We start from the raw sequence: 26,715 nt of genomic DNA on the forward strand, positions 1-26,715 counted from the left end.
GCATGCTCACTGTAATGTTTTTAATAATTTTCTCTTTCTAACTGCTATTTCTCTTTCTACAGATTCTTACAAACCACTTGAATATGGCATTGCAATACTGCTAACAAAGCCATATTTGGCACTTTGTAGCTGCAAAACAAAAAAAGTGCATCATGTTTTTGATGTAGGTGATACAGAGCAACTTTGGCTTTGATTTGTGAAAGTTTGAAAGAAATCGAAGATGGCCTTTTTGTTTAATTGGCTTTCACAATGTACCAACTGCGTTACCTAGCTGTAAAAGAGTGTTTTCTTGAAATATAACTGTCTTGACCACATAAACTACAATTAGCACGGAGATTGAAAAAGAATAGAAGGATAGCACTCAAGAATTTCAACTACCTAGCTTGTTTAGTTGGAGAAAAATAGCCTCTTGGGTAATTTTCAAATTTTTTTTCAATTTGGGAATTTTTATTAAAAAAAAATTCGCTCTGCTCACCATACACGAATACAGTAAATCATTTGAAAGTATGCAAAGTCTTTACATAAAAATAACTAGAGCTATAGCTGCAGCAGTTTTTGTTTTACAGTGGTAGAAGTTGCAAATTCTCCGCGAGCCGCTCAACGCACAAGTGACCCGAGCAGACTTTGGAAATTTTTTTGGGTAAGGAAAAAATTTTTTCCCCGCAAAATAACTCCAGATAAGTTTTCCCCTCTGCACAAGGAGCTATATATAAAATTGCAATCAAAATCCAAGATGTCGACCGGACACGCCTGTCTGATGTCTCGTGAAAACACCCTGCAGCGGAAATGAGCTTTCACAGCATGGTAGTACTAAGAAAATACAATAACCAGGAATGTTTCAATATGGCTCTACTGTATTTGTGTCATTCCTTAATTCGACCAGAAGTGTGGGTGTGGGTGATGTTCAGAAGTGTGGGTGAAAATTTTTAAATGCTTGAATTTTTTTAATGGCACTTGAACACAACTTGTCATGTGCAATTATAGTGGACGCTGACAAGTGGTGATGCAGTATTTTTAAAGAATTCCACAATTTTCGAATTAGCTAGTGGCTTGGTCATGCTCCTAAGCAATACAATATGTTGAGAGAACAGACACTGAAACAATTTGATACATTGCATTACACCCCAAGAAATCCCCATTTCTTCACAATCAGCAGTTAGACCAGAAAAGAGTGAGAGAGGGTGCAGAGAAAAAGTTGGACACAGGGAAGCATACTCCTAATTGTGCAACACCAACTAAGTCCTCGGAAAGCCATTTTGGGAAATTTTTTCATTGCTTGTGGCATGATAGGTGGCACATTTTCCCTAGTAGGGGAGCATGCTAGCCGCTGGCAATTTAACTGGCAATCTTTCTCCAGCTTTCAGAAACAAACCTAGTGCAAACCTATAACAGGCACAGAGGACAGCACTAGAGCTTCACACAAAAGCCTGTGATACTACCCTGGCATTGTGAAAACAAATTAATAAACCACCATGTAATACAATGTAAGCAAAAGTGCCAGACAAGGCGGCCACTCATCAAATGTGCCAGTATTACCTGTGCCGGATGGCCACGTCCATGTTGCTAAAACTGATGACCATCAAAGTGAATGGTGATCAGGTACTGCCACATGGCTACTTTCAACGACAGTCGACTTTCAAAGACCTTGAACTCGACAGAGTTCTTAAAATGCCAATGATTGCTCAAGGAAGTAAAAAATCAGAAAGCTGATTTGAGACCCATAAAATTTAGACCCTTTCACCTGTGTATCCACAGCATATTGAACTGTCCAGTCACAATGCTGCCTGCAGCCAAAAGTGAAAGTGATGCACGCCAGTTAGATTTGATGCTGAAAGTTTCAATGGGCGTCGGCTTCAATGACCATGGAAGCGGCAGTCTGGGATAGGTATTGAAGAATGGAAACAGCAGCAACACGAAGCCGGAGTGTAGCAGACAACACATGTGCAAGTTCTTATGGTGATGTCCCCCGTGGGTTTTTTTTTTTTTCACAGTTCTCTCCCCCAAATGCAACGACAAAAAAGCAATGAAAAGTCGAGCTAAAGTTGTTTCATGTTTGGTCATTATTTTTTTGCACAGTTTAACCCCACTCGTCAGCTTGACTGTTTGATGCCAACGAATTTAAAGTCTGCTTGAACCGCTGGTTACCATACTTACCCGATCCAAAAGCGCACCCCCTTTCTTTATAGAGAAAAAAAAAGATAAAAGAACGTCAAAGCTAGCAGTGTGCAAGAATTGTATGCAAAAGGAAAACCAACCTAGCAATAGACTTCTCCCCCTATTGCCATAGTATGATTAGTGCTCTTAACTGTGCTACTGTTATGTTCAAGCGTTTCAACCTCACAGACCCCAGTTTTGCAGTGATTATTTGGTTTACAAATGCAAAGGCATAAGCAGAGTTGGTACATCATGAGGACTTCATGTTTTCTTTTCACATTAATCCCATCATGACAGAAAGCATGGAAAGCAATACGCTGCCATTTCATGTGAAGTGCGAGGGTGTACAATTCCAATTTAAACATTTTTATTTTTTCCATGATCACTGAAATTGGCTGTAGATAATGCAACAGAATAGAGTAAGAACAGTAATGCATGTCCCACCCACGACCGCTTTATAGATAGCGACCTGCCCGCGCGCGCTGATTCCTCGTGCCGAATTTGTCATTGCTTGTTTGGTTCTTTTTAGTTCTTTCCGGCGGCACTACACCGGCTGGTGCTGGTTTTAATCCCCACTTCTCTGTTGTATACAAAAATTTTCTCGGCCTGCCATCGTCGTTATTTAATCGTTCTCTCGGTCCGTTGTGCACCGTCTTTGCCAATTCACACAGGGGGTAGTGCACACCTTCTGCGAGATCGGCAGCATGCTGAAATAAGAGTTTTTGAACGCAAAATTGTTGCTTGGATAGGCTAGCAAAAGCATGCACCTGGCCAGCATCCACCGAACGTGCACCCACCCGGATATCGTCCCCAAAAAAGTGTCCCCAGCTGCTAACCCTTTGCTAAAGCGTTCAATGCCATTTGATAGTGCACGTACAACCGCAAAGAAGAAGAAGAAGAAGAAGAAGAAGAAGAAGAAAGAAAAAACAATACTCAGTGAGTTTAGTTCTATAGCATGGAACAGACAAAAAGGAACAGAAAGAAGCACTTTGCGTGCACTGTTTCATATAGTGCGACAAATGAAAAAGAAAGAAGAAACCGGAAGAAACACTTGGTGCGGTAAATTTTTGTTAGTTTATGACACATAAACGAATATTACAAAAAGAAAAAAATATAGCGCGTGTCGAAAATTTCCCGTTGGCTGCTAGCTTTTGAGGCAGTGTAGCAGCAGCATGCATAGTTATTGTTGAAAAAGTAGCTGCAGTGAGCCTGGTGCCAAGGTTGTAGGTTGTAGTCAACTTAGGCAGGAGGTTCGATGACAAACCTAGCCAAAAGAAACGCATTCCTGAAAGAATACACTCAAAGATCCTGCGATATTTTTGCACCGTACTTTCAGTGGATATTGTACATGATGTTACTTGTTGCGTACAGCTGACCAAGCCCGGAACGCGCACAGTAAATGCAATTTGTTTTCAACGGGTTCCAATCACTTCGGTACAGGAGCAGTCGCTTAAAAGACATCCCAAAGATAACTGGTTCTCATCGCAAGCATTGAACTCGGACAGCTGCTATACCTAACTTTGCAATTTGTTGGGTTTAATTTTAAGCCACCCTGATGAAGCTCTGTGGCGCTCCCGTATGGTGAAAACGTGGCAGCCGCTGAAGAGGTTACGGTTGATTATTGCTGCCTTCACTGGAAAAACTCTGTTTTAGCGCAAGAATGGCGGCACTTCCACGCACGGAATGGCCCTCTTGGGGTGTTAATACAAATTCGAGCTTTCCCAGCGAACTTTTGCACCTGCATAGACGAGCTTCACGTAAAAAACACTCCTCAACATAAAGCGAAAGTCGACGAAGTTTTTGCATGTTATAAAAAATGTTATTCGAGCAGGCCCATATAGTAGCACTATGGTTTACTTGTGTGCGTTGATTGACGTTTGCACAGCTAAGAGACGGTTCAAGATTTAACCGTGAATTCTAGTAGCTGGTCGCTATTGTAGGTAGTGATCGGTACAATTGGCATTCATTGGTACGACTGCTACATTTTATGTGAGCAGTCACAGGCCCCGCAGCAAGCGAAGCGAAGCTGGCGGGTTTGAGGATTAAACTTAGCCCCACCTGACGAAGCGATTCATCCCTACACGGCAATGCTTTGGCACGCTTGCTCCCACTGTCACCGCCTGTGATGGGCAGGTTGCTATCTATAAAGCCGGTCATGGTCCCACCACACACTATGACGGCCCAAGCATTCTTTGATGCGGCAGCCCGGCCAGCAGTGGGCAGCATTGCAACTATGTCCCAATCACCTCTGAGAAGCAGAATGCGGCGGCACAGGTTGCGCGAGTGACACTAACCCTGGTGTGCTCAGTCCCTCCTGCGCTCGTGCCTCCAGTGGAGGAGATCCTTGAAATCGATTTCCCCACGCATAAGCATTGCAAAATCCTCCCCTCAGCCGAGTGGAGTGGAGGAGGGACTCAGAATACGGCCTTAAGGGCTGCTGTGTGCAGATAACTTGCCAGCAGACAAACCACGATTACCAATACCCTCCCCATGGCCCCGCCAAAATTGCCACGCAGCATGGAATTTGCATTCACTGCTGCCAGGTGTCACGGGTGTACTTCAGTGCACAGTGCTCATTTTGCCTACTTTGTGCACGCAAAAACAAAACGATATGTACACAATGTCCCCTAAACTACACTCTCTGCCTCAACTGACTGCCTACTTTGCGAGGACGACACAACCATTTACATCGCCCATGATGATACCGATCAAATAACCGAGGAGCTAAATAATGGCCTCAGGAACCTTGGAATGTGGTGCTAGTTAGTAATCCCTCTGAAACACAGTTCGTGTTTAGTTCCCCCAAGCTCGGGCACAATAACCTGTCCATGATCATAACTCCCACTCTATATTCCCAACTGATCAGTGGTTGTTTCTCGGATCAGAAATAGACTGCTCCCTTAGATCAACCACCCAGATTCAGTATTTAAAAAAAGAAGATGGCCTATGATATCAGAGTTTTACTAAAAGCGCATCAATATTTCAGCTTATCAATGCTCATTTCCCTTTACTACACTTTCGTTCACACTCGCATCCACTATCGTATCATGTCTTGGAATCTTACTTATCGTACGCACCTAATTCCTCTCCAGCCCATACAATGCAAAGCAGCATTACTGATAACATGCAACCAGTACCACGAGCCCCCATTTTTTCAAGGCCTAAACCTTCTTACAGTCGACGAATTTGCACTGTATAACTTGGGAATACTTGCTTATTGTTCAGCCAGAAATCCGGAATACCTTTGTATAATCAGTAATAAGCAACCCAACAATTCAAACACCACAGGTTCTCACTTCAACACAACTAACTGCTTCTGAGGTGTGCATGAAGTGTGGAAAACAATCAGCAGAATTTGCTGCAATAAAGAATTGAAATGGTCTGCCACCTGAACTTAAAGTACCATTACCTCATTCCTTGATTAAACACTTCCTCCCGTCATTTTAATCTGGCTAATTCTTGTGAGCTATTTTTCACTGTGGTAATTTTGTGTCACACAAGCCTTGTTTACCATACTTTTTAACCTGCGACTGCATTTAGCAATTACTAACAAGAGGTCTCACTACAGTGTTTACTTTGGGACCTTTTTCTGTATATTATCACCATGTATTGTATCCACCAAAAACAAATTAAGACATTATTATTATTATTAAACAAAAGAACATTATAAAGACCATTAACCCTGCAGCCGAAAGCCAGAAAGACCGACAAAGACACCATATTTCAGTATTCGAAATACGATAGGAATGTTAGAAACAGAATGGCAGCCAACCAGAGAAGGGGCTACAAACAAGAAGCCAGTCCCGATTTAAAAATATGGGAGATTTTGCCACTCGAGTTTAGTTGTGCTTTCATGTATTTTATACTAGCTGCAGTTTCTGGTAAACTGAAGGCCCAAGTTAGCCCGAACATTTTTGTGAAATCCTGGTAAAAGGCAGTGATTTTCTACGCAGATGATACTTAGTCTTTTTATGCATTTCATTTACATGACAGCACCAGAACTTTTAAAGTGCAAGGAGTTCCTACTTGCAGGACCGAAAAATGGGTGGGGGGAGGAACAGACAAAATTAAAGAAAAGAATGTCCGCAACAACAACAAACCGTTCTCACTTTCTTGAAGTGCTGCAAGGTATCTGGACTCTTCTCGCACATTTCTGTGATGAGGATGACCCCCGTGATGAGAACACCTGCCGGAGAGAAATTCCACATGAGCACTCGTGCCAGGTGGCAGTGCCAGACCTTCTCTTTCATGTACACACACGGACTAAGTGAGCCGTATGCCCAAAATGGAAAGATAAAGTGAACCACACCAAGAGCCTTTCATGCAACAGGTTTTGCAGTTTTAAATACTACTAAGTGATGTTCTCAGATGAAAATTTACAAATGATTCGACTAAGCCCCAAGGGTAGCCTCAAACTTTAGATCATAATGCTCACTGTAAGTGCACATGCATTGTACCATGAATAGTGCCCATGCACTGCAAGTGCCCACTCTGTAAGTGCCCATGCCCATGGCTGACTAGTTGCGACGATCTTTTCGTTGCATCCAAGACAAGGTCCGAGGAGTAGCACCTGGAATTTGAGCTCGACAACACTTCACACAGCAGACTGCAGCACATTTGTGCTGTTCCCACAAAGAATGGGAGGAAGCTTCACTACCACTTTTAAGCTTCCACATATGAAGACTATTGGAAACAACAGGAACTGTTCAACGAATGCCGGCTGCTACACAGATGGCTCTGTCAATTCTAAATCTTTAAAAAGCTTCCTCTGAAAGTTACTTTTAAGTTTAAAAAATGCAACTAATATTCAAAGGAAGCATAAGAAAATAGCAATAGCAAATAAATAAATAAATAAATAAATAAATAAATAAATAAATAAATAAATAAATAAAAACACCTGCCCCGAATTATTTTCTCGACTATTCCTTTTGACACATACTGAAAAAGCCCTACAATAATCAAAAGCCTGGCGGTGACAGTGAAAAAAATTGAAGCAGCTCCAAATGACTTCTCGATGAAGATAATATTACAGTGGAATCTCGGTCATACGAATCTCAAGGGGCGGCAAAAATATTCGTATCACCCGAAAATTCATATCATCAGAAAACGAGAAAAAATGGAAATGTGCTGCGCATGCGACAGGCGGCGGCAATATGGCATCGGCTCTTGCCGCGAAGAGGTGCAGGTAGCTTCAGCAACCGCTTCTAACCTTTTGTTAAAACGGAGCTCAATGTGTAAATTAAATTGCTCATGTGGGAAAGGAGCTGACAGTATGGGAGAAGCACTATAAAATGTCATCTACGCCAAATATCCACCGCGGAGGTGGCCCAGCCAGCTGCTGCTAGCGCTCCGAAATTGCCGCAATCACATTGAGGCGCGCGTCTCCCTATTGGCGCAAGTCGTGAGGCTCCTCCCAATGCAGTTAGCGGTAACCGAGGCAGAGGCTGGCGCCTGGGTGCCGGGCTGAATCGTCAGCGCGGGCGTCAAAAGAACGCGCGCTCATCGCCGACGCGACGCGCGCACACGAACTCAAGCCTGAACCGCATGCCATCCGGGCGCGTCGGCGTTTGCGCGCGCGTTCTTTAAAATGACGCGCGACGTGCGCGGCAGTGGGAGGAGCCTGCCAACTTGCGCCAACGGGGAGGCACGCTCTTCATGGCGGCAGTTTGAAAGCGCTCCGGACAGCCCGCTGGCTCCGCCGGAGATGTTTAGGCGTACCACGGTGGCGGATATTTGATAGGCGCTTTCCCTAGCCGCGCGGACGATGCTTTACAGTGTCGTTTTCGGACTCATCAGCTCCCTTACTTCATAAGCAACTTCTTTTGTTCTTTAAAGAGCGGTCAGAGGCGGTCGGTCGAGCCACCCGCCCTACTTCGCGGCCGTTGACGCCGCCATGTTGCCGCGGCTTACCGCGCCGCGCGCCGCATGCGGGTGGTATTCGCGGTGGCGTCAGCGCGCCTGTGGCGTGCGCGGCGCGTTTTCGTGAGCAGAAAACGCTCCATGCAGTTCACGCTTAATGATTTTGTGCCTGCGTGCGACCAAGGCCACACGGCCGCACAAACACTCCCGCCTCCCGTCCACGCCGCAGTCATCTGCTCGCGTGTTCGTATCACCCGCACCGGGTGATAAATGCGAACGGATCATCCGAATTTTTTTACATTGCGTACAATGCATTTTGGCCGGGGAATTTTGAAAATTCGTATCACAACGAAATTCGTATCAACCGAATTCGTATCACCGAGATTCCACGTATAATAAATTACTCGTTATTATGACTAGTTCAGCAAATATGTAATGAAAATTAGTTTCCGTTCAGGTTCACTACGTAGTAAATTTGACAAAAGGAGATGCCCGAGTTTTTTCTCCGACCCTATATCTGGCAATATAAAAAGGGAATTGACAATAGCCCTTAGCAATTGACCTATCCCGTATAGAACCATGTTGACCCTGCTAAATGCAAATAAATTTGGTGGTTCCATCAGAGTCCATAAGTAGGAAGTGCTTAGAAGAGGGAACTCTCCATCACCTCAAGAGTGGCCAAAATGCAGTACAGTGGGGAGCAAGCAGGAGTTCCCCAGCTTTCACTCTTCACAAGGCCCTACTGGCAGCGATGCCATTTTGTCTGTGCATGCGGCATCAACGACTGGTGGGATTGGTGCGGACAACGCTGGAGTTTCCCTTCCCCCTGCTACTGCTTATGTATGGCAATCACAGTATTCCTCCCACACTGGCCCACAAGTTGACGCACAAAAATCTTCCACATAAGTAAAAAAAAAAAAAAAATCCTGGCGGGCAAGCTCATTTTACTTGTAAAATATGTCATTTTTAACCTGCATCAACTGGGCACATTTGTTTTTTTTTTTTTTTTTTGTGATGGTCAGCCATTGTGACAAGAGAACGTTTAGCGCACTTTCACCTGTCGATGTACCGAACAGCCATCAGTGCCCCATTTGCCTTTGCATACCACTGTAGGCATAAAAAATATAATGGCCCTGCCAGGTTGAGCAAGCTAAAAACTCGCGCACATTTTTGTCAGGACAGTTTATAATATTATCATCCAATTATTTCTTGCCACTGTTACATGTTCATTTGGCCAGTGCCTCCGGCACTTTTCAGTGGGATGAAGCACAGACACTTCAGCTAAGCAGCAGCAGCACTTGCAAGCTCCGACGTTCTGTTTAATATGCCGAAGCCAAAAAATCGCGTAGTCGATGGGAAGGAAAACAAGAGCGCATGCACACATTTGTTTGCCTTCACAGCTCACACGCAATGCCTAAACAGTACTGCAATGTTCATAGCCCAACAAATAGCACCTCCACTATAACTGAAAATGCATCATGCTACAACAGTAAAACATCGTTGCAAGGTCTCTTGTAAATGAAGTTGCTAACATGGTGAACATAAGACAACCAACCAAACCGTTTTCAATATATGTCTCACAACCACGTGTTGCTTGTAATGAGGTTTTACTGCAGCTTGATTAAAGAAAGAACCACTTACCATGGTTCTTTTCAGTGAGGAGTGACCGTGTTGCTGGGATGAACATTTCCATCAACTCTGGAACTTTTCTAATAATCCGGAAAGCACTCAAGGCAGCCTGCACAAAATTCACCCCGGGATGTACACATCAGTGTCCAGTGTAACGGTAATAAGCAATCCTACTCAATAAAGTTTGTTTGCAAATGACCATAGTAGTAAATCTTCAACAACAGATGGCACGAAGCTGGGCTTGTTGGTGCACCAAGAAAAATTAAGTGCCAGCTCTGCCAGGAGCAGACAAAAAAAGCAGCTGGCTCTCTACAGGATCTGGTACAAATGCAAATACCTGCACTGGACTGCTAAGAACTTTTACGGCAAACATGCAGGAAGAGAAAGAGGGGGGCTAGTGGAAAAAACAGAAACAATGGGCCCGACAGTTTCCATACGGGCACAGCCACTACACACGGTGTCACTGACAGCTCCCTTGCACAGTCACTGCCTGCACTGCATGACAACTGCCAATTTAATGGTCTCAATAACTTCCTGCCCTACATTACTGCAGTGTTTTGAAACAACAGAACCTCCTCCAGACACAGCATGTACTGACAGCCAAGCAGTAGACGAACGATTGGGAACTTTATGCCAAAGACCTCCTCAGACCTCCAAGAACTCGTGCTTAAAACCTGCAAGGGCCGCTTAGTGCGAGTGGTCAGCCTCAGCGGCCCTGCAACACTCCAGTTGGCGACTTTCTGTGATGTGGGTGTGGCTGCGTCAAGAAGCTTGAAGAGCGGGAGACCTGCCACAGTGCACCCTCCACTGTGCATAGGTTGGGTGTCAAAGGGAGCAGAGGGTACAGTGCAGAGTTACAAATATATCGGCTTAAATTTTGTTATATGGCCAGCTACTCCCCCCCCCCCCCCCCTTCGATTTCAGCGCATGTTAAAGATCCCCAGGTGGTCAAAATTAATCCGGAGCCCTCCACTACGGCGCGCCTCATCGCCTGCGTTGCATCGGCGCGTTAGACCCTCCAATCAACTATCAACTGAGTGCAGCCCCCGCCCTGCACACCCACCGTGCAAGAAAGGTCGCTCGAAAGGTGTAAACACGAATATCTGTGAGATCTGGGAGACCTTCTGCATGTGTGCATATAAAGTTTGGGAGGCTTTATAATGCATCTGGTTTCCAAGGTAGCCTTAAGGCATTGCTTTAAGTGAGCTTGCATGAATGCCTTCCGTGTCCAGAACAAAACACGTTGGAGCAGGAAATTTGTGAGGCCGCAGAAATCATATGTGCAGACAGCAACTAAATATCTGGGCAATCATTAGCACTACCAACTAACTCGGAGTAAATGGCACCCTAACGGGTAGGGGTCAAACCACCAAGGAACTATTTTCGTCGTCATCACCTGCATTTTCTTTTTTTTAGGCCTTCTTAATGCATAAAAATTCTAAATCTAATTCTCAAAAATCTTGCATCCGTCTGTCACATAACACAATGCACGCTTAGGGCTTTTACCATATTTTGATGCGACTGCTTGCACTGCACCTGAAAAAGTGTCCTAACAATTATTTGTGTGTAATAATGAAGCCCCCTCTAAATGGGGCTCAGTGCATAATCATAAAGTTGCCTTCCTCACATTACTTCTTTGGTTTGCAGTGAAGCCTACTTGTAAAGAGAGATGTTACCTGGGGTTGAAAACGGCATTGAAGAGGCATGAGTTCAAAGCAGAACAAAAATTAAAAATAAAGACTGATGTGAAGTACCAGGCCAGTAAATAAGCCATGTAAAAAAGCCCCGGAGAGCGTTGAAGGACTCTGCTTTTAAGTGCGATGAACGCTGCTGGAATGCTTATGCACTACCAGAGAATTCTTTACAGTAGTTTCCTTGAGATTTTTTTTTCTCTTCAGGGCTTACCATGAAAGTAACTGACAGTACAGTGTTGTCCCATGCTTATGGTTAAGATGGCATCTCTATAGGCTTCCATTACAGCTTGGCTGGGCATGCACTACCACATATACAATGTACAGGTACAATGCTACTTGTCTTTTGAAACATGCTAACAAAGGGCTTTCTTTGCTTGCTTTTGTTGGTGAAATGTACGCAGAAGTGGCAGAAATGAATGAGGGCCGGTCACCTTTTTGCGAATGTAGGCATTTGAGGTCTTGAGGAGGCGTTCCACCTCCCCGGCCAAGTCCCGGCTCATCTCTGGCGAGCAGATGGAGCCTAGTGCAGTGAGTGCCAGGCCCACCACAAACTGGGTCTGGCTGCCCAGGTCGTTCTTTAGGGAGTTGGTGATGAGTAGGTGCACATCTTGCCGCTCATCCAAAAGCAACATGGCACCCAAGTAGCCGATGCGCTTGTCCGTAAAGCGCGACGATGCTATCAACTTCAGACACTCCAACTGCGCACGCCAAAGAGATCACACAGTGTTGAAAATACCCACCCCCTGCTTGGCTTGCAATACGAGCACTGTTTACCCATGTGGAAGCAGTGATCAGGGCTTAGTGCTATTCAATAATTGGCCCACCACTTAAGTTCACATTGCCAATGGCCAATTAAAACTATGGTGCTGTGACAAATTCCACTCTGTCTGTCAAGAACAGAAAAGGGGCAAAATGACTGCACTAAATGAATGACTGCATTAAATATAAAAAATCTGCCAAGTGCCAACACTACACTTTTCAAATCAGTGCAGAGCATGAATACAGTGGCACAACAAAGTTACGAATACATCAATACATCAGCAGTCCTCCTTAAGACTCAGCGTTCATTCAAACTTCTCACGAAAAAGATTGCCAGGATAATAGATGCAGTGCATGCTCTACGTTAAAAAGGAGCTAAAGCAGCTGCATTGCACCTTAAATTATTGCTCAGTGGCATCAACCAAAACTTGTGACAATGTTGCAGCTTTGCTTTCCCTTTATGGCATTCATAAGCAACAAAATTTCGTAAATGAGATATGGCACACAATTGCAACATTAAAACCTTGCTGTACATTCATCCATTTCATGGTGCTACCTACATCCTTAAATCAAGATCATGTTAGGAATACCTGGCGAAGCAGCTAGGAGAGCACTGAGACATTAACCCCAACTTATGAGAAAATTCACTAGCGACTATCCTGTGCACACAGGTACTTTGCACAAGTGCTTGTACGATGACACATTGCAAAGTACTTGCTCTTTAAGTACTCATGCACTCCAGCCATAGCACACAGCATTTTGCACGAGGGTTGAACCTGACCCTGTAGAAAGCAAGCTCTTGCCCGAATGAGTTGAGATTGTGATACGGTTGAACTTACATGAGCCAACCCTACTGCATGGTCACTGCTATAGCACTGGGCAATGGACTAAGTTGCAGTTTAGCATGTAATAGCTTTTAATCTTTTATTCAGTCTTTCACCGACTAGCATCTTTGTGCGCACTGATCAACACAAACGACTTGCGCCTGCCAAAAAAAACACACAATTATCTCTGCAGCCAAAGCAACTCCATTGGAATTTGAGGCAGTGCAGGTGACGTGGCAGCAAGCTTACCTGGCCAAAGTGGGCGGGGTAACCAAGCATGTGAATGTAGAGCAGTTTCGCTACATTTCGACAGCGCCAGGTGTTGTCTTCTTCGCGGAATGTAGACCGAATATAGGCACACTCTTTCTGCACAACTGCTCGCTCATCTGCTGCAGTGCGGGCGGCCCGAATCTGGCGAATCAGGTCTCGCAGACGCATGGGCGTCGGCATCCCTGTGGTCAACCTGCATGGTCACCCAATGGCTCATTGCACTGCACAACCACCTCACCAGAGCACACGTTTTTAAGCAGATTATGGAATAGTTGTTCCCATTTAAAAATTTCCAGAATTTCCAGAATTTCCAGAAACACAAGTATACCACTACAAATTCCTTCCCAAAAAGCCCCTTCATGGTGTTTGAAGACCTGTGCGGAGTCTAAAACAAAACTTAATGCTGATCTCACAGGCAATATACACGCTGCTTGTCTTCAGATAACAGTAAAACAGCTTGTACCTTGCCAAAAGGCCTATAATGTTTTGGTTAACTTTACTGCCACCTAAAACCAACTTCATAATTTTTGTTGGCAGCTATTAAAGCTAGCGTGCAGTATGACAGCACACTTTATCAGCACTTGAGAGCAACATAAGCCTCCTTGTGGGACTTCCACGCAGTGGATTTGCTTGAAAGATTTACCCTGGTATTCCGAGTTCCTCCTCCACTCGAGCCTCCGGTCGAGGAGATCCTTAAAATCGGTTTCTCCACGCATAAGCATTGCGGAATCCACCTCTACCGAGTGGAGGAGGGACTCAGAATACGGCCCTTCAGGATCTGTGCAGATGGTGACTTGGCTGAACTGTGTGTTAAGCCACTTTCTGCAGCCACAGCTTCTGAGACAGCAGTGCACTTTCGCTCCCTCTGCTGCCTTCAGCAACACACTCGCAAACAGATTAATCAAAGTTTGTAAACAAGAGTCGACTGTTAATGTTATCACACAGCATGCAGAGGGAGTTTACTGAGCTTAACTGGGAGTTGACCCCTTCATGCTGTTAACAATACTCATTTCTCTAGTACCAAAACAAATTCCTCTGTACAACAAACTGGCTGCTATTGTTTTCAAGCAAGCTTCAGAGGGTTCAAAAATCTCTTCAAAAAGCACACATGGAAAACATTTAGCCAAAATAAATTGGTTTGACCATAGGAAGTATGTAAAAATATCACCACGACACCTTCAAGTGAAATGTTAGGTTTTTTCGTTTCATCAGCCACTACAGTCAAGAAAGCGTGCACAGAGATACTATCTCTGTAGAATGATATTGAAGGCAGTCATACGACCCTTTTCCTCATTTTAGCTTCCACCAGCCCCAAGCCACAGCGAGAGCAAGGTGCACAGCACGGAACAGACAAAGGCGAGAGAAGAAGTAACACAAGCTATCTGCAACTCTTGAGAAGAGAAGAAAAGCAACTTGGTTGGAGGTCAGAACAACCACTTTGCCATGCCATCTGGTCTTCCAAGATCAGCTTAATTCCAGGCGCCCAGCAAGACACTTGGACATTGTAGGACAACAGCACACCTAAACTTGCAGCTTATGAGGAGGATGACTGGGTTTTCCTCTCGTAAAAATGCGTAATACATAAAATATGTGTCAAGTTCTGACGCCCACAGCTTAGCGAGTGTCAAGAACAGCGCAAAATGGTGCTGACATTAAGCCCTAGGCAGTCTGGCAAGCTTGGCTCATGACGAGTTCTGTGTCCTTTTAAATTAAGTATGGAATAGCTACCCCTCATCTTGCACTGATCAGTGGCATAGGCCCACCTTATGCAAAAGCATCCCAGAACTCAATTTCTTGCTTAAACATTTGCACCTCAAAAAAATAAGGAATGATAACTGAAATTCTGTTACAATGCTTTACAAAAAGGTTCTGAATTGCTGACATGGAAGAGAAAAAAAAGATTAATAGGCTCGCATTTCTAGGTTAATTATGGGACATTTTTGCCAAATTAACTTACAATGAAGTTTTTTTAATCACTGTATGCTATAACATAGAAGTAAAATAAGACAGCTTTGCACTCCCTCCTACGTACAAGGATCAACTCAAAAGCCTGCTTGTCACAAGCCAGTTGGTCACGGGTAAACTTTCTTGGCAGGCTAACTTGTCACACCAAACCACTCAATGCAAAGAACGCCTGCTCCAAAATGTGGGTTTTGCGAGGTAAGCACACTGGAAGTGGCATGAATTTAGTGATATAACAATGTTGACATTCCAAGGCACACAGCCCTCTATGGTGGCCAAGGAGGCCAAGGCATTTTGACACAGTACACTAGGCTGTGCCCTTAACTGCTGGCCATGGCTGTTGTATTCCCAACTTATACACAGGGGAAAAAAAATTAGAGAAAGAAGTGAAGCCCCTTAAGGAACACAAATAAAGAGGAACTTGTGCTTCTAACGTACTGACTGGGCTGAATGATAAATGCTTGGCTTAAACTCGTTGATTCAACCCTGACATATGGTCATCTTTCATTTCACATTAGTCAGGCAGAAACAACCGATTTACATACACCTGCCCGTTCCTGCAATTTCATTTGCTTAACAGACAAAATAGTGACTATGTTTTTTGTTTTCTGTGTGGCCACGCCAGCTGATAGTACAGCTTGTTCATCTGCAAGTGTAGAACAAGAAATTTCAGGATGCAAGTTACGGGCATCTGTTTACTCAGATTTTGTTTATTTCAAGTATTTACCATATCACAATGTCCAGGCTGCTTGCTTTCACAACTACAATAAAAATGCCAACAGTTTCTCTTTCAAAATTTAGCCCTCCAGCACCCTACTGAGCTCCTCTGGTTACCGGCACACACGGGCTAGACGGCATGGAGTGGGCTCATAAGGCAGCACGAGCACTCATCATTCGTGCGCCTGGTGAGACCACTTCCCGTCAAGGAGGTTACTCCACCAGGGACTCCCGCACCACTGATCGGGAGGTTACGGACTACCACCACCTCTCCTGCAACACGCTACCCCCGGCTCACCATCCCTAACCCCCTCGGAGGAACGGCTGTGGCGCCTCCTCCAAACTGAACCGCTCCCCAACCGAGCCCTCCTTCACAACATTTATCCACCCGCCCACCCCTCTCCCCTCTGCCCACATTGCGGCGATAAATCCACAGTGCAGCACCACATGTGGGCCTGCCTCTCAGACCCCACCTCACTATAACCTTTCCTGACCACTGGAGACCCTGGGCTGCTCAGACGAAGACTCCCAGCGCCCATTGGCTGCCCGAGCACAAGCGGTGGCGGCGGCCCCCTGGGCCGGTAATGTGAATAAAAGTTTTATCTCTCTCTTGCAGTCTTACTTGTGGCTGCATTGTGCCGTTTAACTAATGTAATTCAATATTTGACTACTTATGCCAATGAATAAAGACTTAGTTCATCTGCAACCAGCAGTAGCGGAGAAAACACCATGTGCAGTTCACGTACTGGCTGGTTACACAGGTTTTATGCTATCTTGGCCTTCAAAATATCTTTCACCCGTTTCACACTATGGAAATAGCATTTTTGAGTACACTTTTTTGTAGCAAATTTCCCACAATCATAAAAAAAAAATCATCAAAACATGGCCCCCCATTCTAGACTTTAACAAGGTAAGGTTTGCAAGGTTTACACAATGTTTAGAATTCAGTGTCCCTGGAAATCTCCACTTGGGAAAGACGCCTGGGGCTTTCCGATGCTGAGAAGATACTAAACTAGAAAATCTACGCCTTATTTAACATAAGCAAAGAACACCAATCTGATGAAAAAATTCCATCAACTGTAGCATATACACAAAGGAATATTCTGCAGCAGCACAGACGGCCTGTTGTGTGAAGGTTGCCTTAAATGGCAAATTTTTAAAATGGTTTAAAGACAAAACATTTGTACTGCCGGGCATAAATCAGCACACCACCAAGGGAAGGCAAAGCACCAACGAAACATTACTCCAAATTTTACTTCTGAATCCTCCCCCTCCCCCCAGGCCCTGCAGAAATTATGGGGCTGGAAGCTTTTTATCCCACAGGTCACGCAGCACAGTCAATGACGCACACTGCCCCATTTAGAAAACACAACAAAACAAAAACCTAGACGCTGTCCTGCCACCTTTCATTACAGCAGCCATTGTCCCACAGGATCATAAGCCACACTTAATCCTTTTCTCATTACAACTTTTGGCTTTGTTAATGCAAGTTCACAGTGCAATGAAAATGCGAATGACAAAGGGGCACCCTTTCCAACAGATGGCCTCGAATGAAGAGGCCAGTGTGACGAGTTTTCCTATGACAAGCCTTCCAGTGACCCGTGGGATTGTTACGAGTGGGGCCTATTCCCATCAGCGCAAGCTGCAACTTCTGACAGCAACAGCTGCTGGCAAGGTTGCAGACTGCTTCAGGTGTGTCACGTGGCTATCATACTGCCTCCCCTCCAGATGGTGTTGCAGCTATCCGAGATTCCAAGGGTTGGAACATCCACTAATTAAGCCACCAGTGTTTATGAAACCAGAAAGAAACTGATGTAATGAAGTCTCTTAAAAACTACCAGACAACAACTAAGGAAAAATTTTATTCTAGTCTGGTGACAGTTCATAAAATATTTCAGAGAATACTAGCCATAAAATGAACCAGTTGCGCATAACACTGATGTGTTAGGCACATAAAAGTCGAGACCCTCACTGTAATGTTTAGCTTGAATATCTTGTCAAGCCACACTACCATTCACAATGCACCACGAATATGATCTTACATCCGACACAAAGGAACTTTAACCACACAGTAGTTTATGACCTGAAACCCCCTAAATTTGCTACATCTCAAAAGGAAACCAGAAAAATATCCCATCTAACAAACAACTAGCAGCCATTCTTTGCAACCCACAAAACAATGCTGAAGAATAGATATAACACAGTAAAAGCCAAAGACAGACAACAGACGGGAATGTTATCCCGTTCCAACTGTATAGGGAGAGAGAGACAGAGAGAGAGAGAAAACAAAAATGCGTACAACCATGTAAAAGGTTCCGTTTTAAAAGATGAGTGTTGTGGTTTGGGGCACACACCTGACAAAGCTACCTAGAAAACTACATTTGAGTGGATGAATAAAAACGGTTCATTAAAACACGTCGACTACTTTATTTTTTAAGCCACCTTCTGCAGCTTCATGTGATGAGGTTCCTTGGCTTCTATAGTATCCGTTATATTATGCTCAAAAGCCCGATTGCAAGCCTAACAATTAAGGGAAAAAAAAAAACTGAAAAGTGATCACGTACAATAGAAAAAAATCTACCCTCCAGTGCAAACAAATGTGGTTTTCTAGATGTGTGTCTACCTGACATGGGCCACAAATCCCAATGCCCACCACCTTCGATGCATGTGCCTGCAAGAGGCCGTCTGCCTTCCCTGTTCACCATCTCTGCCTATACAGGATGTAAAGAACTAGACCAGCAGCCCAGATTACCAATGTGCACCATGACACAAGCTACAGCTAGCTGAATATATATGAAGGGAGTGACAGAATGGCTTTCTCACTATGTGCACAGCTGCGAAACTGGATTTGATCATGCAGTGTAAACAGTACTTGCACACATTATTGCAGACATGCACCGGCATATTGCTGCACATGCATGTTCAGTCAAACTTTTCATGATAACTCAATGTTACCGCAACTTCCATTTGGCTCAGCTACTGTACAGATGCCACACACTTACGCTGTACTGGGCTGAAAAGCAGCTGATCAGAAATAACACGAGTGATATCCACTGTCAATTACTGCTGAGTCCATGCCAGCTGTTATGTCACATTTGTGCAGAAATTTCTAGAGGCTAGGCCCATTTCCACCAGCTGTAATATTTATTCTTATAAAAAAAGTGCATTAATTACAACTCTAAAAATGAAAAAAAAAAAAAAAAAACATGCACTTACAGAGACTGTGACTGCAAAATTAATTTGACTCAGATATAAAAAAATTACCCATGACTGGTTTCTTTTAAACGGTTGAGAAAAGATAATAAACAGCAATAAATAAATTTCAAGGAAATAATGCACCTGTCTTTTTGTGACCTGCATTTTAAGCTTGTGGTTATACAATGGTGTCGGCTGGCATGTGCAACAAATAAGTGAAATCATTGTTTCTGAGATTAACACACATGGCACAAAATTTTACGGTACAATAGTGAGCATTATTCAAGTGCAAATGTGTTAAAAAAAACTTTTGGAGCTCACAAGATAAACCCCGACACTGGGATTGAACTTAGGTCTCAAACACAGCTTGTCACTTAGGCTGATTCTTTGTGCACCTGGCCATTTGTTTAAGCTTCAAGGAGCCATGAAGGCAAAATGCAAGCTAGGAAATTGCCTCGTCAGAATAACGGTGACACCCCTTTTAACGTCAATTTCACCACAAAAGCTGCATAAGGAGGAAAACAGAGAATGGGCATGCAATAACCTAGCTACTTTTCTGCACTACAGTTATGATGTATTATATGGGCAGCTCACTGCATTTGGCTGAGGCCGACAAAATCAACGCAAATTAATCAGGGGATATAAGCTACATAGTGAACTATTTGCACTTAAAGGAGCCATGAAGAGAAAATACAACTTCGTTTAATTTGAAAGAACTAGGATTCAGTATCTCACTCAGCTCCATTACAGCCACAAAAGATTTTTTTTTAACGAAAAGAAAAAAGCAAGAAGTATTTAAAAACTTTCAAATTTTGCGCCACAGTGACGTGTTATGAGCAAGAATGATGTCCTACGGGCCAACAATAAAACATTTTCAGGGCATTAACTGCACGTTAGCATTCAAGTGGTGCGGTCAAATGGAACTAGAGGCCCCATTACAGACGTCCAGTCATGTGTCGTCGCGACAGGTCAGTTAGGCGGCCGCCAATCACACAAACAAGGTTCCGTGACGTCGTAGAAAAGTTGCGGGAAATTGGCTAGGGGGTCGCGACTGTTTCACACGTTTTCTTTAATATCTCCGTTATTTGTTCGAAGATTGTGATGATATTGGTATCATTGTTATCGGGACTAAGCAGTCATTCTAATAAACCAAACTTTTATTTTGTCTTCATGGCTCCTTTAAGAGGGGACACTGCGCTAAAAAAATCTTGAAGTAAACTCTGTGAAACTTGTCAGTCTTGCTGCTTTTTTCTACTGATTTAAAATGTGCCATTATTTTTTTAGTAAGTCAATTAGTTACTAAGATAATTAGAGATAATTAGCCATTTTTGGAGGAACAGTAGGCAAAACAGTGTCAGCCATAAAACTGTAATCTTTACATTTTCTAATGCTATGAACCCTGGTGAGTGCAATAAGAATCGTATTGATGCACCGCATGGAACTAATTTTACAGCTTATTAAACTTTGGTCGCACCAGTGGCAAGGAACCATTTTGAATGGCCATTTCAAACACAAAAGTCTAATGAGCTATAAAACTAGTTCTAAGCGGTGCACCAGAAAACCGATTCTCTTATTTCGCTCATTACAGTCTTATTTTGTGTATTGTTCCTCCAAAAATGGCTAATTATATCTAATTATCTTGGGAACTAATTGACCAACTGAAAAAATAATGCCATATTTGAAATCAGTGCGGAAAAAGCAGCAAGACAGACGAGTTTCACAAAGTTTACTTAAAAATTAAAAGAAATAGTTTTAAGAGCCATGTCATAGTTTTAAGAGCCATAGTTTTAAGAGCCATTTTACAGTAGTAAGAATGGTGGGGTAAACAATGGAAGTTACGAACACGTAAACATAGAAGCTCCAGTGCATACTGCGTGCACTATGCCGGCCATAGCTGCATTGGGCTTACACTGGCCAACTGGCATGAACGACGTCTTATGTGACCCTGTTTGTCGGGAATACCCAATGTTTCACAAAATCATTACTATCCACCACAACAAAAATAAGCCAAGCGCAAATCCAGTCAAAAACAAAGCGAGTGTGGACAGCAGCCCTGAGCGGTACCACAGCGTCACCTAACTGGACTGATGGCAAACGAGGCAATATAGTATGTTTCGCCGTTGCTCTGGATGCACCATTACTGGCATCACCAAACACACGGTTTAGCAGGAGAATAAAAATTTTGGCTCAAATTGTTTAATTTCTCAGTGACTACGGCATCGGTTGCTACCGGACAAGCAGTGGGGGAAGTATAAGACACATACTCTAGCGAATGAAACAAGCTTGTATTTTGTCTTCATGGCCCCTTTAAAAATCCCAGAGGGCAATTTGCAACTGGATTTGTTACTTGATCATGAAGAGGAAAATTCACGACTTGATCTTCCCAATAAAATGACCGACGGCAGCGTATGTGATGGCTCCATACCAAGGAAAACCAGGAGAGTTGTGGGTGCTAAATACAACATTCGCACAAACTGTGGCCCTTCCAGAGTGTTTTTTACCATCCAAGAGGGGGCAAGGCCATTCCCAGAGCACGGTGTGCAACCAGACACCTCATGGGTGGTCATTGTGAGCCCATGCTGTAGTAATCGCTGAAAGTTTGGAACACTGCCCAGTGCGACCCACCTGATGCACGAGAGGCCAGACAGCACCCTACGTCACTCTGGCGCTGTAGCCAACAGAAAATTTCATTACCTGAACTCTGAACTCATTACCTGAACTCTGAAATGACCCACAAGCTCATTTTTCACAACAGAACCTATGAGAAGCCCAGCTGTGCGATTGGCTGAGGCCGGCAAAAGAAAACGCCAATTAGGCAGGGCTTATAAGCTTGTTGAACGAGCTGTTTGCTCCAAATGCAGGGCACATTCTTTTTATAGCAGTAAGAATTGTCGAATGAACAATTAAAGTTATGAACAAACACGTAAACACCCCAAAAGTTAGTGTGGCACTTCGCCGGCTGACACCGCTAGCACAGCTGTCGGACGCGCTGGACTTGTCTGAGACAACACTGACCAATTGACACAAGCAGCACAGTCGCTTACGTGACCATGTTTGTCGAGTCATAGCTTCAGTTTTAGGAAACGATTACAGTGAACCGTAACAAAAATACTGCAGGTGTAGAAATACTGCAGGTGCTGGCGTGCCAGAGTGCCGCTGGAGAGCACTCACATGTTTATCCCTGAATTAGATTTCTTGCACATTGAAATTATTTTTTTTAGCTCAATAGCACGAGGTTCCCCACCCTGTCAATGTCACACAGCAAAAGAATGGCGTGCAAGCAAGAAAAAAAGAGCTATGCAACGCATACCGGCACTGGTGGCAGGAATGGTCCAACTGCATCATACACAACCTTCCCTTCCCTATGCCATCTACCCAGCACTGTGACTACTTTGAAACTAGAAGCAGCTGGATCAGTGATCCTGCTAGGCACTGTACGTGCCAACTGAGAGCGTGGTAGCTGCACAGGATGCACAGAGGACGACAGTACATAGCAAAGGTCAGTGCATTTATAGCTAGGTTTCAGCTTACATGGTCTATCTCCCCATGCTTGTGCAGCGTATCACCTCAATCACCTGTACGATTTTTCACTACAGTTTCTGAGTGGATGGGCCAACTACTTTGAGTGATACTGATGCTCAGTGGCACACTCGTCGAGTTCAACAACAGCGTTAGCAACGCCGAATTCAATGTGTGTCCGTTGATCCTCAAGTGATGGCTAATCAAGCAAACAAAAAGACAACCAAGAATTACCAAGTAGTGCTCCCCCCTTAAGCACTAAAATTCCCATTCACATTAGTAAAATGACTTTCAGTATTTTTTTTAGGCCAGGGACAGCCAAGTAGCCAGACGAAAGAAAGCGAATCTCAAAAGACCTTGAATGAGGGGGCCACATGACAGCGCTATAGATACAACAGCAACATACTAAACTACTTTCTAACAGGGGCTATGATATCCATCCTGGTGTAGAAAAAGGGACAGTAAAAATCAGGAAATGAACCAGTAGCAAGTATTCTGGAACTAGGGAGTCTTGTGGGTCAGGAGATCTCTGACGAGCACATAAAAATGTTACAAGACTAGATTCTCAGAAAATGCACTCTTGCTTATTATACATGCGTATTCATATGGTTCACTACACAGTGACATACACGTCTATAAATTGCTCTCACTCAGGAAACGAGAATGGAACAGATCCAAACTACAGTTTCGCAGCTTTCCTGGGGGACACATTATCTTTGATGAATACAATGATAAAATACTGTGGCATGCTATAGTTCTCTAAACATGCACTGTTATTGATTTTACAAATGCTATTGATTTTACAAATTGATTGCTGCACACCAAAATGCAGACAGTCTATCGCTTGTTCTGGTTCACGAAGCAAGATTGGAAAGAAACTAGATCCATACTACAGCTACACAACTTGCCAGTGGTCCGGCTTGGGAGAGAATTTACAAAAGGAGATCAATTCATGCCAATTGCAGCTTACATGTGCACCAAGTTACACAGAGCTGCATAGAAAGAGAACAGAAAGGGACATTTAATGTCAAGCATGGTTGCAATTCGGTCAAACTTTTGATGGTTCAAACAAGCATTCATGCAGTTTTTATTTGTCATTAGAAAGTTCAATGTTGACCAGCTCAATGGTCACTGAAACTCACAAGATTAAAATAGCTCACTCCCCAGTTTTTCTCACACTAGCTAGATGTGAACAAGAGCGTAAGGTGTGAACGCATGTGAGCATGCAGTACAACACAATCACAAATGGCAAATGTGTTTGTATTCTATAAACGTAAAAGAATGGCTCGGCTCATCTATAATAACGAAGCGTGACCATCTCACTTCGTATGTATACTTGAACCATGCCATTCTTTTAACCCTACATGACAAACTATGAGATCTGCGTAGTCAGGCACAACTATTTCTTGCTCGCATTTCAATGTATGCTCGCTGCCCTCCATGACCCCACTCTACTACAACACCAAGAGTTACATCTCTACGATTTTAAGGCTGCACTGCAGTGCCTTTTAACCTTCCCTGTGCCCAGCAACATACAAACTCACAGTGGAAACAAGAGAACATTACCACCAGATTGCCAAACTATGTAAGTTGTATAAAATCTAGAATGCGAGACCATAACGCACACGCATGTTCGCAATGAAATGGAAAAATTTTTTTGTATGTCAAAAAATATTCATGCAGAAATTTTTTTTTTCAACCAAGAACAATGGAAAATCGCCACCAACCAACTCTTGAAGGCTTCAAGCGCTCAAAATCATGACTCAATATATATTAACACTTGCATGGTTTCAAGTCCTTGCCGTGCACTTAGGTGCCTCAAGGTGCAATACTAAACGTGAAACGCATTTTCTAAAATTGAATTGCAGAAAGGTCGGAGGCACTGCAAACGCATCATGCCGCGCACTCAAAACTGATCTTTCTTCGCTGTCATTCTCCATTTGCTGACCACGCAAAATGTGCCGATAAATATTGCGGAATGGGCGTATGCGCTTAGGATGCACATCTCTCGCTTACGCGAGGCATACAAACGCTGATTCACCATCTTGTGCTGTTTCACTGGCATGACAATGGGCAAACCCATGGGCGAGCTCAGGTGCTTACTACGTCAGTCACCCGTCGGAATTCTCTACGCGACAGCGCCCACAGTATTCGCATTGCCGTATCTCCCCTTAGGCGTGCTATTAAGTCAAGCAAAACTGGTGTGAAGAAAAGGTTACGTCCTGGGGCATATATACCAGTGTGGAACGCTTTAGCCGGCACTGTAGTACAGATCGCCAATTAACACGCCCGACAGCGGAGCGGATGCGTAACCGTAAATGCACACTGCGCTGTTCTTATCGCACTGCATTGAATCATTATGCTCTCCATGGCGTGACCCTTACGACCGATAGGTCGAGATCATCTGATCGCCAAAGAAAAGTATCACGTAAAACAAATAATCGTAACAGCGAGCCAACGGTATCAACGCGATGTGTGGTAGTCATGAATACCTGCACTCCAGGAACAAAAACGCTGCCGGCCCCGGGAAAAAATGTGAAAGCTAAAGACACGTTTTTCTACTTCACATAATACTACGAGCTACCAAACTGCGGGAAGATCGGTGAAACAGTAATGCTTGCGAAATCGGAAAAAAACATCCGTTTCCGTCGTTGGTGTGCCCGCCCACGTCCAATTCAAGAGACTAGCTGCAAAACAAAAATATATAAAGCAATTCAAGAGAACCTTTAAACCTCACGGTGGTGAAGAAATTTGGGCCTGATGATGGCGATCATCCGATCGTTTTTCACGACTAAGGAGGCGTCGCCGGCACAGCAAACGCTGCGCTACGGGGGTTAGGCCTAACAGCAGTCCAGCCGAACCAGCGCAGACGAGCACAGTAGTGCCGTAGCAACATGGCGCCGGCCAATGTGCAACTGTCCGAGTGGCGATCGGCAGTTCGTTTTGTAAGGCAATTAACGTCAAGATCACGACCCAGTGTAATGAAACTCGGCTCCGCGCATGGTCAACGTTGTTAAGAGACAAAATGTATCGTATGACTCTTCAGGTAGCCGAGAAAAAGATGTTTTTAACGCTATGTATGTTACCTCGAAAAGAGAGCCGCTTGTAGATCCATCGTGCCATCTAGTGAGAAGAACCCCAAGTGTTTTAACGGGAAGAGGTCGCGTGAATTAGTTTTCGGCGCTCCCGCTTGGGCATAATCGTAAAAATTTAGTTTTTTTGCGACGAAAATGAAAAGGTAATTGAGTTCAAGGTGAAGTTTCAGGCCTCGGAAGCAGTTTTACATCGAATCTGCACAACCTCATTCGCTCATTTATAAAAACAAGCTAAATACCCGCGAAGGCAGAAAGTACAAAACAAAAACGAGCCAATACCTGTTTTCTGGTGCAACAGCGAAAAGTTTTATTTTATTCCGTCTTTGCGAGTTACTGCATACTGGGCGGTTAACTTTGCTCAGCTGTTAGTTGCGACCACATGCAAACAATCAATGTATATGTGGGTGCGCTCTTTCCTGTTGCTTTCTTTATTGAGGTTTTCCTTTAGGTTGTAGTTTCAGTCTTCCGGGCATGTGCTCGTACGCGCGAGACGTCTGTAGCAGTGCTGCAAAGATGTCAAACTATTATCACATTTCCTCCGTGCATTATGACACAACGGATGAAGGCCTGAATAATTATGTAATTAGCGTACGATGGGACTTCAAGATCTGTGAGGCACCAAAAAAAGTTCATGACAAGTTCGTGAGAGAGAGAGAGCGAAAGAGGATCGAATCTCTACCGCGAAAGTTAATTTTTAAAAATATTTCCTACTTCTTCTGAGGGAATATACATACGTGACAAGTGAATAAATTCTCTTTTCGCCATATCGCTGCCTGTAGCTATTTCCTAAGCTTATAAGCACCCGTGTTTAAAAACCTTATGTATATATGAATGCATCTTTGAAATGAAGGTATGATAAGTGCGTGTTCTTGTGCACAGAGTTTACTGAAAGTGCGGTACCTGTCGCCTCTTGCAATTTTTTTTTTTTTTTTACCGAAGCCAGAGGTGATGAAATTGCAGCGCGAGTGTGGATCAGTTTAGAGAACGTAACCCGCGCATACAAACACACCATATGTATGCACGAATTTATTTCTCTCG

The 26,715-nt window shown here is 43.9% G+C and overlaps 1 protein-coding gene across 5 annotated transcripts in view; it reads right to left on the reverse strand.

Moving 5' to 3' along the window:
* Ap-1gamma (adaptor protein complex 1, gamma subunit) overlaps positions 1-25,801 on the reverse strand; it is a 76,492-nt gene extending 50,691 nt beyond the window's left edge. For 2 of the 5 annotated variants that reach the window (XM_077686385.1, XM_077686384.1), the window contains exons 1-5: positions 25,669-25,801; positions 13,169-13,382; positions 11,768-12,034; positions 9,655-9,751; positions 6,264-6,340 (exon numbers count right to left, since the gene is read on the reverse strand). In XM_077686385.1, coding sequence (XP_077542511.1) covers positions 6,264-6,340; positions 9,655-9,751; positions 11,768-12,034; positions 13,169-13,382; positions 25,669-25,697 — 684 coding nt within the window. In that variant the 5' untranslated portion in view covers positions 25,698-25,801. Of the gene's footprint in view, positions 1-6,263; positions 6,341-9,654; positions 9,752-11,767; positions 12,035-13,168; positions 13,383-25,074; positions 25,099-25,306; positions 25,567-25,668 lie in introns of those variants that run through there. The other 3 variants (XM_077686388.1, XM_077686386.1, XM_077686387.1) reach the window with 3 other exon arrangements.
* Between the last annotated feature and the right edge of the window lie 914 nt (positions 25,802-26,715).

Source organism: Haemaphysalis longicornis, unplaced genomic scaffold (assembly GCF_048455015.1).
Source record: "Haemaphysalis longicornis isolate Haplotype H1 unplaced genomic scaffold, Haemaphysalis longicornis Haplotype H1 scaffold_1, whole genome shotgun sequence".
NCBI lineage: Eukaryota > Metazoa > Arthropoda > Arachnida > Ixodida > Ixodidae > Haemaphysalis > Haemaphysalis longicornis.